Genomic DNA, 19352 nt, shown 5'->3' on the forward strand with positions numbered 1-19352 from the left:
AGTTTTTTTTTTAAGAGTTATATCATGTAAATTCTTTTTATTTAAAAACTTTAATTTTGATCATTTACAATAGTTTTTAAATTCTAAAAAGAAATAAAGTTTTTAAAAATAGTAAGCTAATTAAAATCCATTAAATAATTTAAGACAGTACAGACTGACATTAATATCGTGGATTTTAAGTTTATAAAAGATAATAATTGTATATGCTAGCTTAAAATTATTAATTACAAGTCATAGAGTATTTAAACAAAATTAAATAAAGTGCAATTAGTATAACAAACAATTAACTTTTGACAAATTTCATCTCGAGGACAGAACGGTGGCTAGTGTCTTTAACACAAACTCCCCCTCCACAAAAAAATAATCTGTTATTAGAGTGTACGGCTAGCCACGGCTTTACTTATGGACATTGCGGAGCACTTTTTTATATATATATATTTTTTTGTTATCATATTTTAAGCGCAACATTCAGATAAAAGGACAACTTGAAAAATTAAATCTTTATCTATTATAAATCCAAAAAGTTTAACCTTAGAGGAAGTAAAGACTTTTACATCACTAACATTTATAAGTAGAAAATCGTAGGTTCTTAGATTTACTAGTAAAAATTAAAATTTATAATGAAATAATTCCTTTTTTTTTCATAGCAACCAAGAAGTACCATTTTCTATTTCTAGTTAAAAATGTAAAACAACTTTCTCTATATTATTGTCACAAGCATATCGTCAGCAAAGTTGAAAATATTGGAGTCTTAAATACTTAAAGAAACAATCATTTATAAAAAATTATTAAAGAAAATTAATATTAAATCTTTCAGATATAATATCGAAAATTAAGCACTTCAGATATAATATCAAAAACAAAACTTAAATTAATAATACTTATAGGGCTGTGTTTAGAATTATCGGCTGGTCAATTTTTTTGAAACACGGTACGGCATCATCAGTCAATAAAAAAACGGAAATTCGCCTTAAGCTATTATTAATACAGGAAGCAGGCTTTCGCTAAATGACACTATTTAGGATTTAACATAAACGCTATCTCCACTATAAATGGTAGGATATCTTCACTAGACTTCTTCTTTGAATAATTTTACTTCTTATGTAAAGTTTACAACCTACTTAAAACAAGGGCGTGCAAATTTTTCATGGGTATTTTTAAATATAACTTTAAAGTATTAAACATTTATATATACAATTTTCTAAATATGGGTATGAACGAACTTTTAACTAATTTAAAAATCATAGTATTTTTTTTTAAAACGTATTCGCCCGCATATTAGTGAGCGATGCTTAATTTTTAGGGTACTTTGGTTGCTATGCTCTAGTTTTCTACTCTAAAAGGTAAAACATACTTATAAGGTTCAAGTATAAAAAATCAAAAGTTTTGAATTTAGAACTCAAATAAGAAAAACTTCTTCCCCGCCTAATATTTTGGTAAACTTTTGAATTATAAACATTTAGAAAACTGAGTCTTTCACAATAAGCGTTACAGTGTTTATTGACATAAAAAAAGCACATCATATAGCACAAAATCCTCCTAGAAAAACTACAACAGTATTAGAGCTATAGTATGAGAGTGTTAAATATTTATCATAACTTATGTGCACTGTACATAAATTATGATAAATATTTAACAATGAGAACAGTGATAGCTAAAGTGAAAAAGATTGGCACATTCAAGGATTGTGACTCTGCATGTTGAGTCATAATTCCTAAATGTGTCAATTTTTCTCACTTTAACTTTAGACCTAATCTAATTTAACAGTGAAAGCCAATTATTTCTAATAGAGTCTAGAATAACAAAAAATGCATTTAAGCAGGGGTCGGCAGGGGTCCTTTTGAGACGGATGAGCCAAAAGTTACAATTTAAAATTTTTTTCAGTTTTTAAAGAACTTCCAACATTTTTATTTTAATATTGTATTACTATTTATGCATGGAGTTAAAGAGCCGTATCTTGACATTGAAAAAACTACATGAGGGTTGACACACACAGCCACAGGTCGCTGACCCCTGGTATAAATATTTAAACAAAAAAAGATTAAATCTTTTTTTTTTCATAATTCTTTTTTGTTTACACAGCAAACTAACCAACTACTACTTTGTAAAAATATTAGTGTTACGAGTAAATAACTCGTGTATGCTTATGTAGTTCTGCATTTATCGGGTCTTTTTAAGGTACAACACGGTTTTTAAAAAGTAGAAATATAAATAGCTTTATTAAAACACTGAAGGTTGAGCAAGTGTGTAACACAGGACTGCAAACGCTGCCTAATTTTCCCTTTTTTTAAGCAATTAAGTTTATTTAAAAAAAGTAAAATTGTTGACGTCAAATTGCCTTGACCTCCCCCTTCTCAACAACTATCAAAAAATTTTAAACTTCCTCCTCTTTCCTATTTTGTTGACATAATTAATGAACAGCCCCTATGCTGTTTTTCTTTCTCATTTCAGATATGCTTATTTAAGTTTAGGGCCAATCTAAGCAGCTTGCTTTTTTAGGACTTATCTCAAAAAAAACTAATTAATTAATCAAAATTTCCAAATTTTTTGATTTTATTCAACTATTAAAATACCTATTTATTTAAAATCAATCTTATAATAATTTACCTCTTACATTCAGTGACAGATTGTGATTTTTTTGGGCTCTAGGCTGATCGAATATTTGGGGTCCTACTATAGCACCTCAGAAGCTAAATTTTCTAAATATCTGAAATAGCCTGATTTTTTCGTGAACAAGTGAAACGACAGACTTAAAAATAAAATTATATTAAAACTAAAAAAATATTATTTACATAAAAACTTTACCAATATTTAAGCCTATGCTACAATGTTTCCTGAACGGGGAAATAGTTTGCATGGTAACAAAATGCTGATTCTTTGCATACAGAAAAACCTAAGCCAAGATTAGCTGTATGCTCTTCAATTAGTTCTACATCATCAGTTTTTGATAGTGTTGGATTGGAAAAAGCTGATTCATTTTGGAAATTTTGATGTTTAAACTTTTTGATTTTTTATTTTTTGTTTTTGACTACCACTTAAATATTTCCTAACGGACATTTTGAATTATAATTAGAAGCCCCAAATTTTTAAAGTAAATTTCGAAAAAACACTAGAAAAAGTTTATAAAAAATATGGTTATAAGTATGTGCTTTGAATCGCTTAAAAGTGAGTTTCAGCGTTAAAATCTATTTTGCTTTTATATAACATATATTTCCAAATGAAAATACAAAGTCAACTAAACTCTTATAGTTTTATTGTATTTTCGCCTCGTTTTTGTTTTGCTACTCTTTGCTGAGATCTGTGGTAGATTATTCCAGCTTATTGAATTATTCCAACTCTTGCGCAAAACTCAAAACGAGGATGCGTTTTTAAATTATAACTGTTAGAAATGTTGTAAAAATAGTTTTTTTAACATTTCTAACGACTATATGTTTTGAACATATGTTTTGAACATTTGACTAATGTTTTGAAAAAATCCAACGGCTATAATTTAAAAACGCATCCTCGTTTTGAGTTTTTTTCTAACTTTTTTAGTTTAGAGAAAGTTGTAATAATATTCTATAATTGCTTACAACTTTATGTTATCTGTACTTACATATCAAATTGAGCATTACAGCTTACTTACATATCAAATTGAGCATTACAGCTTACTTACATATCAAATTACAGCTCAAAGTAAAAGCTATTACAGCTATGAATCCATACAAAGTAAAAGCATAAAAATTTTTTTTCCTTCCAGCTAAAAATTTTTTAAATCATTCTCAAAATTCAAAACTGTTTTTTTTTAACTATGTTTTTAGAAAAATATTGTTTATAAATCTTATACCTTCTGATAACTTATTATTTATAAACATAATACTTATTTAATGTTTTTTATTTTCTGTTGTATTATAATACAGGTTTAAATATCTAAAATGTATTCTCCTCATCACTATTAACTATTATTGTTACTACAACAATGTTTTTATTTTAATATGTTTTAATAATAATTATTATTCTAACTATTTTTACCATTGTTATTGTTTTATTATTGTTGCTGTTGTTTTATTATCAGAGCTGACGACAGCGAGGAGGCCGGGAGACCGTGGGACCGGGGCTCGCCCCCTTCCCCCACTTTTTTCTATAGGACCTTCTTTTTTTTTTTTTTTTTATGAAAGTTTTTGATATAAAGGATTTTTTTTTAAAACTTATAATTGTGCCCTTCACCTCAAAGCCCGTGTCGTCAGCCCTGATAATAATAGTATATTATATACTTTTATAAATAATAAGTATGTAATACTTTTCATAATTATTATTCTATAACTATTATTCTTATTTGTATTATAATAAACTCCTAATATTATCACTATTTTTGTTATTACTGAATTTGACAGGTGTTTACTTCATATAAGTAATTATTACAATTTGCAAATAATTTAAGTGTAAGAGCTTTATACAAAATATATATTTGATTTGATTGGAGATTTTTAAATTTTGCCTTTTTCGTTTTTCAGAGCGTCGTTCAAACGCACGTAAAGTAACCATGGAATCGTGTTATTATTTACCGTACCTTGTGTGCCAATAATGCATATAATAATTTTTAAACATACCGCTTTACTTTTAAAAAATGGAAAATGTTTTAAAAGATACAGATTTTGAAAATCAGTTTAAAACTGCTAAGTCTTACCTGTTAAAGTTAGGTAAAAATTCACAAGTTACATTGTAAGTATATTATATATATATAATATCTTAAATCATTAAAGAATTTATTAACAAAATAAATGCAGTTTAGTTCCACGCAGTTTTATAATGTGAAATAAGTTTTTTTTTTATTCAACTCCTTTTGTTTATAATTATGCCCTAAATTTACATGAGTTAAATTGCAAATTTAAAAAAAAATTATTTGTTATTACTATTAAAGTCATTATTAGCCATTCATGAAACATTAAGTTCAGTTCAACATGGCCAATCTATCAATCCACCATGATCAATTTATTAATGTACTTTGTTATATAGAAAGTCTAAAAAAATTAAGTTAAATAAAATTTATATTATGATAAGTAAACCACCACAAATTAGTGCTATGGTTTGCATGATGTAATGTGGTTTGCATTATAAATTTAAATAATGTATATCAAAATGCTATCCTTAGCTCCTTAATAACAAATAACTGATATCGAAATTATTTTAAAAAACTTCCATGTTGTAATTTATATGGCCTTCCAGATCAACAACAAATAAATGATTAAATTTAACAAATATGAACAGCATAAAAAATAGGTCAAGTAATTAGTATTGCAAGCTAATAAATTTTAAATCAAACTTTAAGCTAATACACATGATCACAGCTTTAAACATAAAATATTTTTCATATTTTAAGTAGAACTATTTTCTCTTTCCACATCGTATTTGTTTATAGACTCATAGACATTTTTGCAAACTTTATTTATATATAATTTATATTTAACTTGTTGAACAGGATATAGTTATTGTTATACAAGTTATTGTTAGATATAAATCTAACAACTTGTAAAGTAGTGTAAAGTATGTAAAGCCACAAAATTAGTTACATCATAAAAAAAAATTATATTATATAATAATATTTCACACAAGGGATTTGTAGATGTTTTTTATAGTAAATGAAATATGAAAACACTCATTTAGTACTCAAACTGTTCTATCAGTTTATGAATGTTAATTTTAATGATACAATTTAATTTTTAGAATTTAATCCTGTCAATAAAGTAAATAGAGTCTGCAAGTCTATATAATTTAGTTCATTATAGTAATAAAGATTTAGAAAATATTGAATACATGAAAACTTTATCTGCTTGCAAAACCAGAAAAAAGAATGTTAAAACGTAAAACCTTTTTTGCATATATTGTTTTTTAAATCATAATTTAAATGTAAAAAAATAATTTAATCTTCAATTTTTTAAACTTTAAAATGTTTTAAAAATAAACTGAACTAATGATATTTTATATGTTTATCTAATCTAATAAATGATCATACAATGTGTACTTGCATGATATATATCTAAAAAGAGGTTGATTGTTAGATGTATATCTACTGTATATCCAAAAACATTTTAACAATCTAATACATGTTATATCTGATATATATCTAATATAATGCAGTGAAAAGCCAAAACAGAATAACATAAAAAGTTGCTTTAACGTTTTAAACTTTATAATTTTCAAAAATAATTTTTTGAAATATCCTATCTAACATCTCTTACAGCAAAAAAGTATAGAAAACATGCCAAGCATTGAATATTATAAATGTATTTTTTGTTAATGAATGATGCATTGTTTTTATATTTATGTGTTAGCGGTTTTATTGTTGATTAGTGCCAGCATTGTTGAACATTTGTAAGATTTATTTTTTGTTGTTGTAATTTTCAGGTATGATCATTTAGTTGATCTGATTGCAGATATTCTTGAACGAAAACCAGATGTTGTTTCAAGTAAAGTCTATTAGTTTGATTTTTTGAAATTTAATTTGATATTTGCTTATAAGAATTTTCTTTTTATAATTTACTAAAGATAAGAGTGGCAGCGCTGGAAATTACGGCCAATCAGCAGTTATCTACTTTTAGATAAAAATGTTTTTTTCTCCCAATATAAGTTCTGGCTGATCAAGTTTGATCAGCAAGAATTGCAAGGTAAACTTAATGATAAAAAATTTAAATACATTCAAAAACAGAAAGTTATTAAGCAAATATTTTTTATTAAAAGAATAAAAAAAGTTTTAAAACCATAAAAATGTTTACATTATAAAAAACACCAAAAATGTTATAGAATATGCAAAAGTATAGAATATTTTGAAATCATAATTTTATTTTCTGACTTCGAAGTCAAAAAAAAAAAAAAAAAAAAAATTTAATATTTAATAAAATTTAACATAGTTAATGAATTTTTATGAATAGATTAAAATTTTTTTAATGAATTTGAATTAATAACTAGGAATGTTATTTCTAGTTGTTATATCAAACATTTCTTTTTAAAGTCCAAATAATAAATAAAGCCGTCATAAGAATTTAAGCAAAATAGAATAAATAGATAAATAAATAATATTTACATTTGCTTAAATTGTTTAATTATCTCAAAAGTTTGAGATCATTAAAGTCAAAATAATTTAAAAGTTTTTTAAATTTCTGTTTAATAAATTATTAAAATTTATTAAATAGAAAGTATAAAATAAATTATAATTATAAAATAGAGGGAGGCAAAATACACTAGACAATTAATTCGTTTAATAAAAAAATTAGTATCTGAATTAGCTATCCCCCTCCCCCCACCTCCCCACAAAAAAAAAAAGAAGTAAAACTTTACTTATTTCTTAGAGAATTATTTTTTCAAACTATTTTATATCACCCAAAACAAGTGATTTTTAACAAAATGATATTTTCATCTAATAACTCTTTTCATTTGCAATTTTCATTCTAAAAAAAAGACCTATTAGGAAAAAAGTAAAGTTTTCAATAGGAAATCAGCATCTAAACAACAGCTACATAAGATTTTTACTTTTTTTCTAGCAGGTGTTTAGCTAAAAGTAAAGATTTATTTTTTTGTAAATCTTTACTTATTTTAAAATTTAGGTGAAAATTAAAAAAATTAAATTTGATCATTCAGAAAAAAATTTGATTATCTACTTTTCAACACTTTTCATTTCAGATGATCAGTGTTGATTGGCCACCTTTAAAGAATTATTTTCAGCAATGGAATTGAAGGGCATGGATAGGAGTCAAGGCCTTATTTATAGAAGGCCTTGACAGCATGCAGGTTTTTTGACTAAAGGCTGGTTTTGAATAAGCTCTTTCAAATGCTCTGAAAAAAACAAGTAGTTTATGAGTATCCATTGCTCACACTTGGCTGTATCAAAATATAGTGTTGCTAGTAAGTTGAATTGGCTAGATGATGCTGAGTTTATTTTATGTTGTGGTAAATTGATTAATCCTCCATCAGTGTTTCCAAGCTGAATAATCCTCCGTATTTCTAAATGTTGTCTACCCTCTACACCACAAAAAATGAGAAAAACTTTATCTTCTTCTTTAAACAAAAATATTTAAAAAAAATGAATAGAAGAATAAAATATAATTTAAAATTTAAAGAAAAACAATTATCTATTAAAAATGATTTAATGACTTACAAGTTACAAAAACAGTTTTATTTTTATCCATTCTTAAGTATTTAATTGTGGAGTTCCACTATTATTGCTGATAGCAAAGCTTAGTATCTAAGCATTTTATTATGGTTCAAAATTTACTGTTAAGCCTCGTTCAAATAACAGAATAACTTCTTTTAATAGGATGTCAGCTTAAAATAAAGCTTTAAGATATCTAAAAGTTAAAGGTGAGTATCATAAAGCTCAAGTATTATTTGAGCATCTAAATAAAATGGGATATTATTCTGTTGGGTGTACTGTTTATTCTTCTGATATAATAAGCAGAGCTTTTGAACGTTTTGCAACAAGTCATTCCACTTGCATTCAGTTGTGTTGTGATTATCAGTTGCCAAGTATTTGAACTTTAACTTCTATAACTTCAAAAATAAATTCTCAAGATGATTTAGTTACTTTTAAGTTCTGTGCTATCAAGGTGTGAGGAAAAAAAGAAGAAATTATGTGTTATTGATAAAAAAGTTTATGTAAAAGTTTATGTAAAAGCTGGATATATTTTTGGAAAAGCTGGTAATTACCTCGAGAAATTAGCCACTACTGTACTTTCATTTATGGTCAAAAGTCTTTATGGTGGATTAATTTTTTAGCAAGAATTTTACCAGTTAGTAATCTAAAATCAGATTTCCATCTAGACCTGTGCAAATTAATTGTATACACCATAGAAAGTTCTTTATGTAATGGTAAAGTAATTACAATTATTACTAATGGAAATAAAGTTAATGAAAGCTTTTTTTTTCTAAATTCAAAACAGTAAATGGAAAATCTTGGTTCTGTCAAAATGGATCTTATATTTTATATGTCTATGTCCATCTTTTGAAGTGCATAAAAAACAATTGGCTGACAGAAAAACTTGGTCAGTTGCAGTTTATTTATAATGAAATAAATTTTATTGCAAATTGGAAAGATTTTATTAATTTATATGTGCTTAAAAAAACAACTGGTAAAGTTATCTAGGTTGACTGAAGCATTAATAAATCCTAAACCAATAGAAAGGCAAAAAGTAAGCACTTGTTTACAAGTTTTTAATGAAGAGACAGTTGCAGCTCTAAGAACTCATCTTAAAATAAACCAAGAAAGTGTTAAGCATACTATTTTTTTTTGGAGTTGATTAAAGATTTTCAGAAAATAGTAAATGTTAAGAAAATAATAAATGTTAAATGTTCAGGTGCAAATCTTAGATATAAGGATAAGTCCCATAATGTTCAGGTGCAAATCTTAGATATAAGGATAAGTCCCATAATGTTCAGGTGCAAATCTTAGATATAAGGATAAGTCCCATAATGTTCAGGTGCAAATCTTAGATATAAGGATAAGTCCCATAATGTTCAGGTGCAAATCTTAGACATAAGGATAAGTCCCATAATGTTCAGGTGCAAATCTTAGACATAAGGATAAGTCCCATAATGTTCAGGTGCAAATCTTAGATATAAGGATAAGTCCCATAATGTTCAGGTGCAAATCTTAGATATAAGGATAAGTCCCATAAAGTTTAGTTGCAAATCTTAGATGTAAGGATGAGTCCCATAATGTTCAGGTGCAAATCTTAGATAAAAGGATAAGAAAATTTAATCAGATATTCAGATGACATTAATTTATAAAATTGCTTGCTATTGCAATAATGGCTGAAAATATGAGATCAATATTTGGTAAACGAGTTTGCCAACTTTCAAGAGATACAAGTAATGCACTTTCACATATTTGTTATGGCCTAATTGATTTGTCTTGCCATCTTTTATCAAGTGGAAATGATTATGTAATTTTAGGTTGGTTTTTTTCCGATTCAATTGAAAAATGCTCTGGAAAATTACTTCAAGGATCAGGTGGTACTTATTTTATAACCGCTAGATCAGTTGTTGAAAACATGCTAAGCTGGTGGTACAGTCAAATATTGATGTAGAAGGATATGATGGCCATAACTTTTATGTCTTGAAGATTAAGATTATAGGAAAATTGGTTATTTCCAATTTAATGGATCTAAAAGATAATATAAATATAGAAATTTTATATTCTATTGTCATATTGCTGGTTATGTTCAAAAGTATTCCACTGAAGAAATTGGAGATGATACAACTACATATTATAAAAAATATGGAACTTATTTGAATACTTAAAATATACTTTATCTCAATGGACTTTATTTTCTACATATTTCTTTATTTATTAGGTAAAAGAGTTTACATAACAATTCTGATTTGACAATTTACATTTATTGCAGAGTTGTACAGAGTTGACTTTCTATTTCAAAAAAACAATGTCAAATGCTTACAAATCATTTTTTTAAAGAACTTTGCATTACTTCACACACCCAAAAGTAATATAGAAACTAAGCTATAATCAAAGAAATTAAGCTTATATAAACTTCTTTTTCCTATTTAGTACTAGCGATTGCAATCCCGGTATCCCGAAATTCTGGGATCTCGGCCTTCTTTTTTATTCCCAAAATTTTTTTTACAAAGATATTTGCTTTCCCCATCAACCTTAACATAAAACTTATTTGTAGAACTTTTTTGATTTTGAGTACCAGTGTGATTGGCCGATGACATTGTGGTGCAACTTGTTTCACCAAACCACAAATGAACATTTTGAACACAGAGCATCCTTAATTTTCAAAAAGGATCAAATATTGCTTTTTGTGCTTGATCTATAATTTTATTAAAGCATTGTTTTTTGCATTTGCAATCGAGATTGCTAAATTTTTTTTCTGCAATGATCTTTTCCTTCTAACTGGTATAAGATTTCCCAGAATTGTGTTTCTTCTTCCTTCCTCCACATTTCCACTCATTTCTTTTTATTTTACAGTTTGTTTTGGTCTACCATCTGCAGTTGCCCCTGCTTTATCCTTATCACGTGGATTGAGACTGCCTTCCACATCAGCAGCTGCTCCATTGGCATCATATACAGAGTCGGAATTATCAATGTCTGAAATCAAAATTTAATTTTTGAAAATAAATAAAGAAAATGTAGATGTGCAGTTTTTTAATGACTTATGAAATGATTTTTTATGATTTATACACAGACTTTATACTGTACCTAGAAATCCTGTAAAACCTAGAAAGTTTAATTTTGGCTAAAGTCATAGAAAACCTGGAAAAGTCATGGAATTTTTTTTTTTAATCAGATCAGTCAGAGAAAAAATCAGATCAGTCTGGGAAAAGTCAGGGAACTATAATTGTAATAAAGATGCGTTAAAAAACTAAATAAAAACCTTAAGCAAAAATTTAAGAAAAAATAACAGCAAACTAAACTTAAAAAAAAAAAAGAAATCTTAACGAAAGGGAAAACAAAATAAAAAAGTAAACATAAGAAACTTAAACTCTTAATTACATTTTTTTTTTTTTTTTTTTTTAACTTCTTTGTTTCCAACAAGGCTGCAAGCAACCACTATTAGAGTTGGAAGTTAATGGAAGAGAAAAGATGAAGTTTATAGAGCAAGATAACGATTGACAGTCAACTTAAAAAATTGTAAATTATCTGAATCAGGAAAGCAAGATGAAGAAAGCGAATTTCAAAGAACTGATGTTCGAGGAAAAAAACTAGATGAATAAGAGTTTTTGGAGCACTTAGGAATAGTCACTGAAAATAGATGAGACTTAATTAGATGATGAGTAACACGAGAATGAATTTTTAGTAGATGGTGCAAGAGATGCGAGCTCTTTAGAGCAGTGCCCATTATAGTATTTGTAAAAAAGAGAAAGAGAAGTAACATTACGATGATGTGATAATGGTTGGAGGTTGGCTGCAAGAGCAGGTCCAACTAACTTAATTTTAACTCTTAATTAAATTAACTTTGGAATAAACAACTTTGAAACTTTGATATTTTCTTATATATGCTTCAATATATTATTTTCAATAAACACATTTTATTTAAATTATCGATGGTTGTTATTTTCAATAAACACATTTTGTTTAAATTATCAATGGTTGTTATTTTCAATAAATACATTTTATTTAAATTATCGATGGTTGTTACTTTCAATAAACACATTTTATTTAAATTATCGATGGTTGTTATTTTCAATAAACACATTTTATTTATCGATGGTTGTTATTTTCAATAAACACATTTTATTTAAATTATCGATGGTTGTTATTTTCAATAAACACATTTTATTTATCGATGGTTGTTATTTTCAATAAACACATTTTATTTAAATTATCGATGGTTGTTATTTTCAATAAACACATTTTATTTATCGATGGTTGTTATTTTTGTACTAGCTTTCTGGACCCAAAAAAATTGGACCACGTTAGGTCTGTTTCACACCTATCATTTATATACTTTTTAATATATATATTTAGTCTATTTATTTCAATTAAGACAGAAAATAATTCATTTTGAGTTTGAGTTAAAGGTTAACACTTTATAACTTTAAATTAACTTTATATCTTTAATTAAACACTGGGGTTGGACGCCTAAAACTTATATATTTTTTCTGACTCCCTTTCCCCTCTTATTACTTATGAGTTTTAATATAGAAACTCTTAGGTGATTAATACACGAGGGTGAGGTTGGTTGGAGGACGTTTATTAACTTTTACTTGTTATCAACAAAAAAACAATATCACATAACTTGAAAAAAAAAATTCAAAAAAATATATATGTCACTAATAAGAATAAAAACTTCTGTAATAAGGCTTTTAAAATCATCAATTTTTTAAAATATTTAGATTTTTCAAAATAAATAAATGTTTATTTCTCACCTAATAAATGTTTATTTCTCACATTTAAAACTTATGTGAGCACTATAGACTCAGAAACTTGAAACAGCTGTAAAAAAAAGATGGGCATTTGTCCACAAGCCACACTCTAGACTATATTCCCCCCCTCCTTCTTTGTGTTATGCACCCAAAAGTAATTAAGTAAAAATGGGCTTTCATACCTGCAATTTATATACTGATTATTTTGTAGTCTATTTATTTCAATAGGTTTAGTAAATGGTAGAAAATAATGGTAGGAATATTTTCAATTCTTGTTTCAAGTCTTGTTTATCATACAGGCAAGCATAGTTGTTTTAAAATCAAAAAAATGGAAAATTAAAGTGTATATATTTACAACCAAAATTATGACAACAAAACTAATGGGCATTTCCAAAAAATCACGCACGGAAACTCGTATTTGTTTTGTCTATTATTTCATAATAATAAAACTGGCGATTTTCAATCTGCTCTCATTTAATTCTAACCTATATAAATATTTGGAAACAAAAAATGGTATACATTAGTAATGTTAACAAAGAATAAATTAAGTTTGAATCAGAATCATGCACTGAACAGAAAAACTCAAATTTTAGTTACTAGATAAATAAACTTTAATTCCTCAAAAAACATAAGTTTCAGCGTTATATTTCTTTAAAAAAAATGATGTTCTAAACATTAGTAAAGCTTTCCAGAAAGTTACAGAATTGCACTATTTATCATAGAGTCACAGCAATCATTTAAATGCAGTTCATGAATGATCACGCACGGAAGTCATGCATGGAAGTTGCAAATTTGTTAAGTTCAATTAGATATTTTTAAGAAAATAAATTGCTTGTAAGTATTTTAAGCGAAATATTATACTTCTACGACTCTTATTTAGTATACTTTCAATTAGAAATGGCAATTATCATTTATTTCTAGCTAAAGTATTGCGTTTTGAAAATTGTTGTTTATTTTCAAACAGTAGCGATATTGTTACACAAAAAAAATAAAATGACCAAATTATATATTTTTAATTTATTCAGGTAGCCTAAAATATGATATAAATGTTTTTGTTATAAATGTTTTATAAGAAAATCATAAAAGTATGCATATTGCTTTAAGTACCAACTTTTAATTGCTAAAACAAAGAAAAATAAGAAATCAAGCACAGGAATGGAAATCCCCTAATGTAAATTTAGTTCTCCAAAATGCCCAAATACGTCATAAATCTAAAAGAAAAAAAGTAAGGAAATTATGATATATAAAAATACAGGTACATCACATTAAAAATTTGGATATTGATATACCTGTTTTTGGTAAACTGTTGTGATACAACAAGACCAGTTGTTGGCAGTGGCGCCGCTAGGGGATGCGGTCTGCACTGGGTGACATCATTAGAGGGGTGACACTAAAATTTTTTTCTAAAGCTTCTTTTTTTTCTGAATTTTCTAGGTATAGAAGACTTTTTTTAGTTTTCCAGTCAAGAGGGACGACACCAAAAGTTTACCGCTCCAGGTGACACCAACCTCAGCGACGCCACTGGTTGTTAGTATTGCTAAGTAGGGTAATACAACTTTTAAGAGATCACAACTTTAAAGAAATTACAGCTTCTATTGCAATAGCATTTTCCATTCAAAAAAATTAGAACCAGTGTTTATTGCCAATAGTGATGATAATTAAATGTCTTGGCTTTTAGTGAATGATTAGAAGCAGTGAGTTCCAGTAATAAAACTAAGTTTTTAATCTTAAAAAAATAATATCTATTTATTATTTTTTTATGATTAAAAACAATGAATTAAGAGTTAGTTGACTATATTTAATTACTCTCCAAACTTTTAGCATGCAGTGTGTGTATAAAACGAAAGACTAAATAATACAGATTTTTTTTTACTGAAACTACACTTTTTTTCCAAAAACTTAAAATTTTGTTTTGAACAATATTTTGTTAGGCTTATATCTTGTAAACATAAAAACATAAATTACGCTAGCATCTGTAAATGTTATTCTTCACTATTGCTGACGTTCCGCAATGATGTTTAACAAGTTAATTTATTTAGTATATATATATATATATATATATATATATATATATATATATATATATATATATACAACACGCGGTCTTAAGAAAAATGTGTTCGGCAATAATTTGGTGTGCTTATGCGTGTAGAGGTGGGCTCAGGTCGGCAAAAATTACTTGATACCCAGGTCTGACCAACACACATAGAAATGAGGTCGGCAATTTTTTGCCGACCTCAAACACTTCCAGGTCAGCGGTTAGATCGGCATTGCCGAATGCCGACGCTAATTCCGAGGGTTGTATATATATATATATATATATATATATATATATATATATATATACATATATATATATATATATATATATATATATATATATATATATATATATATATATATATATATGTGCACACAAAATAAATATGCACACAAAAAATATATATACATACATAATACATATATATATACATAACCTACTTCAAAAAGAAACAATTTAATTTTTATATTAAACTTACAGAAACTTGTTAAGCACATCAAAGCGTTAAAATCAAACAGAAAACTCATGATGCTTGACAGGCTTTATTGAAACATGCGAAAACCTGGTGCTTTCAAAAGAAAGTTATTTAATTAGCTAAATTAAGACAATCCAACTTTATTATTTTGGTGCATACTTTTTTTGTTATATAAAATGTTTTATGAATACAATTTTGTTATGGTCACAAATATATGCATCCTAACTTGCCTATTAATTATGGGGATTACAATAATAATAAATGTTTCTTTTTTTTTAATTTATAAAAAAAAAAACTTTCTATATTTATTATTTTTTATGATCAATTTGAATCTTCTAAAACTTATTTTGTTTATAAATAAATTTCTGAAATTTATTTATAAACAACGGCAACTTAAAGTATGCTACCTGCTACCTGGTGAACATATTTGAACTGTTTCTAATGCTCTATCAGGCAGGCACTCCAATGTTACCTCACATGAATGGTGATCTTGTGCAGTTGATTAAAGTATTAGGATGTTCATTAAATCTGAAACTGTTGATACTTCCTCAAAACTTACCAAAATTGATCTGCAAAATAAAGAAAACTATTTGAAACCCAGTCAAATTAGTATTGGATTGGCTGCTGAACTATCACTGACAAAGCTCAGAAAGAATGAGCAGTTATTTTAAAGGATATTTGAAAATTTAAAATTCAATGCATGCATATTTTGATTTCACCTGCTAAAAAGTTATTTAAAAGATTGATTCTTAGTACCGGTGATTGGCTGATGATACCTATATAATATATATATATATATATATATATATATATATATATATATATATATATATATATATACATATATATATATATATATTTATATATATATATATATATATATTGTATATATATATAATATATATTATATATGTTTGTACAATATATATATATATATACATATATGCATATATATATGTATGTGTATATATATATATATATATATATATATATGTACATATATTATATATATAGGTTGCAGGGAGCATTATTGATATTGGAGAAAATGAGAAAGAAACTGAATTAATATACTGATATAAAATATTATTTATGTTGATATTTGTGCAAATAGTTAAAAAACTCTAATTATTTTTTACTAAATAAAAGATTTTGCTTAAATGTTGTTTGTGTTTAATGGATCACATATGATGAACCAGACCTTTTTTAATTGTTTTCTTTATAAGTATTATGTCAAAAGTAATTTCAAAATTTGTCAAGTTTTAATATATCCATCATGTTTTTGTATAGCAATTTTAAACAAGTTTAACCAGAAAATTACTTTGCACAAAAAGACAATGCATTTTAGTTTTTATATTTATTTGATTTTGTTTACTCAATTTTAGCTCATTGATTCCTAGTCAATTTCTATTTCTAGGCCATGTTTCAGCTTGTTTAAACAATATCTGTTCAAAACTTTGTATTTTCAGTTGATGGTGTTTTAATTTAAAATAACTAAATTATGTAAGATTTAATAGGTTAGTTTGGCTATTGATTTTTAAAATATTTTTTAATGTTTCTAAGCTATGTTTTGTTAAACTGTACTATGTTTATCTGAAGGTATCATTGGATTAGCAAGGGTACAAATAGTGATAAAAAAGGACTAACCCTAAGTAGCCTAACCCTAACCCTAAGAAAGATTATTTATAAAATATTTTATGTGCATAATTTTTAGATTTTCTTAAAGATCATCTGAAACTTATGTTTTTCTGAAACCTATGTTTTTCTAAGTGTTCATCCTAGTCATCCTTAATAGTAAAATCCATACTAACATGTATAATAAGATCCATACTAATATCCAACTTAACTAATAGCTAAGCATGTACAATTTTAGCATTTCCATTACAGTAGATGATAATTTTAAATATTTTATAAAATCATTGCAAATGTTTTTATAAGATATTTAAAGAGAAATTGGTCTGATTTTTCAAAAAAGTCAGGGAATTTCATATATTTAATTGGCTACAAACCCTGTATACAACATAATTGCAACTCTAACAACTCTATTGCAAGTAACAACGGGTGAAATAAAATATGAAATAAAACCTAAACAACATATATTTTGGTGACTAAGGCTAGGAAGAATAAAATAATATTATTACAGTAAAATTTGATAAGCAAATGATATAAACAAATCTCTTACCTTCTTCACTGGATATGTCTGAGTAAGATGGTAAATATTCATCTTCTTTTCTATTACTAGTCAAAATACTTGGTGTGCCAATACTTTCATCTTTGAGTTTACAATTAACAAAAAGAATATACAAATAGCCTTGAGTAAATTATATTTTATTGCTGTTTATGAAAAAACACTTAAGAGTAAATCCTATCTTGATAAAAATTACTGCACAAATGGTGTTGAAACTATACCGGTTGTGCTGTCAGCAATAGATGGCAGCATTGACCTCCCAAGTAAGTGCTACTATCTATGTGATTACACCAGTTACTGCACTTATGTTTTAATGGGCTCCTTAAATATTAGGAAAATATCTCCTTTAAATCCTTATTTTTAGCCTCAGTTTTAATAGTGGAAACCCTGTAAAAGATCATTAATATAGATGAGTAATAACACGAGTTCAATACTACAACAATGCAAGAAACCACATGGTACCCTAGAGATTATCGTATATGCAATATAGTGTTTTCCATTAGAACAATTTAAGTTCTGCAATCATAAAGAAAAGATTCTATAAATTTGAAAACTTCTTTAGGCCATATGAAGAGAACTTAAAAAATAGAAAAGACCATAAGATGCCCAAAAATTGGATCTATTTGATATATTTATAGCATATAATTAAAGCTTTTGCTTTACTATTTTTATGTTTGCTGTATATCTTATGCACATTTGTTTTCCCTTGCCATATATATATATATATATATATATATATATATATATATATATATATATATATATATATATATATATATATATATATATATATATATATATATATATGCATATATATATATATATATGCATATATATATATATATATATATATATATATATATATATATATATATATATATATATATATATATATATATATATATATATATATATATATATATAAATTAATAAAAAACACTTATATAACTTTTTTCTTCAACTTGAAGTTTCACCATTGCTGGATCCAGCAATGATAAAATTTGCTGATCCTGCCACCATTGCTGATCCAGCAATAATGAAACTTCAAGTTGAAGAAAAAAGTTAGATAAGTGTTTTTTACTAATTTATTGCTCTGCTCTTTAAGAACATTGAGCACTCTATTTGTAAAATACACTAACATAATTTACATATATATATATATATATATATATATATATATATATATATATATATATATATATATATAATATATATATACATTATATATATATATGTATATATATATGTATATATATAGAACCCTTAGATGTTGTCCGAAAGTTTTTTCCATATTTTGTTGACAAAAAGTAAAAATTAAAATGCAAGACCGGAATTTTTTTTTTTTTATAATGATAGACTGCCTGCCCCAACCAAACCCTCAGTCGATGTAGCAGCACTCCCTTGCGGGTCAGGCTATTTGTCAGTTGATGTAGCAGCACTCCCTTGCGAGTCAGGCTATTTGTCAGTCGATGTAGCAGCACTCCCTTGCGAGTCAGGCTATAAGATAGTCGATGTAGCAACACTCCCTTGCGAGTCAGGCTATAAGATAGTCGATGTAGCAACACTCCGCGCATGATTTACAGTAAAAAAAATAAAAATAAAAACATTTTATTAAAAAAAATAAAAATAAAAACATTTTATAAAAAAAAATAAAAATAAAAACATTGTTTATATTTTTAAAAACATTCAGAATGTTTTTAAAACATTCTGGTCAATTAAATTTGCGTTTTTGTGGTTTTTTTATATAACAATTAATTTGTAATTAAATTAATGGTTTTGACTTTCGTCCAATA

The 19352-nt window shown here is 26.2% G+C and overlaps 1 protein-coding gene across 4 annotated transcripts in view; it reads left to right on the forward strand.

The window, feature by feature from the left end:
- The first annotated feature begins 4540 nt into the window (after positions 1-4540).
- LOC100207244 (radial spoke head protein 4 homolog A) overlaps positions 4541-19352 on the forward strand; it is a 43577-nt gene continuing 28765 nt past the window's right edge. For 3 of the 4 annotated variants that reach the window (XM_065804460.1, XM_065804462.1, XM_065804463.1), the window contains exons 1-2: positions 4556-4701; positions 6385-6446. In XM_065804460.1, the coding sequence (XP_065660532.1) occupies positions 4607-4701; positions 6385-6446 (157 nt within the window). In that variant the 5' untranslated portion in view covers positions 4556-4606. Of the gene's footprint in view, positions 4702-6384; positions 6447-19352 lie in introns of all 4 variants that reach the window. The other variant, XM_065804461.1, reaches the window with a different exon arrangement.

Source organism: Hydra vulgaris, chromosome 09 (genome assembly GCF_038396675.1).
Source record: "Hydra vulgaris chromosome 09, alternate assembly HydraT2T_AEP".
Classification (NCBI taxonomy): domain Eukaryota; kingdom Metazoa; phylum Cnidaria; class Hydrozoa; order Anthoathecata; family Hydridae; genus Hydra; species Hydra vulgaris.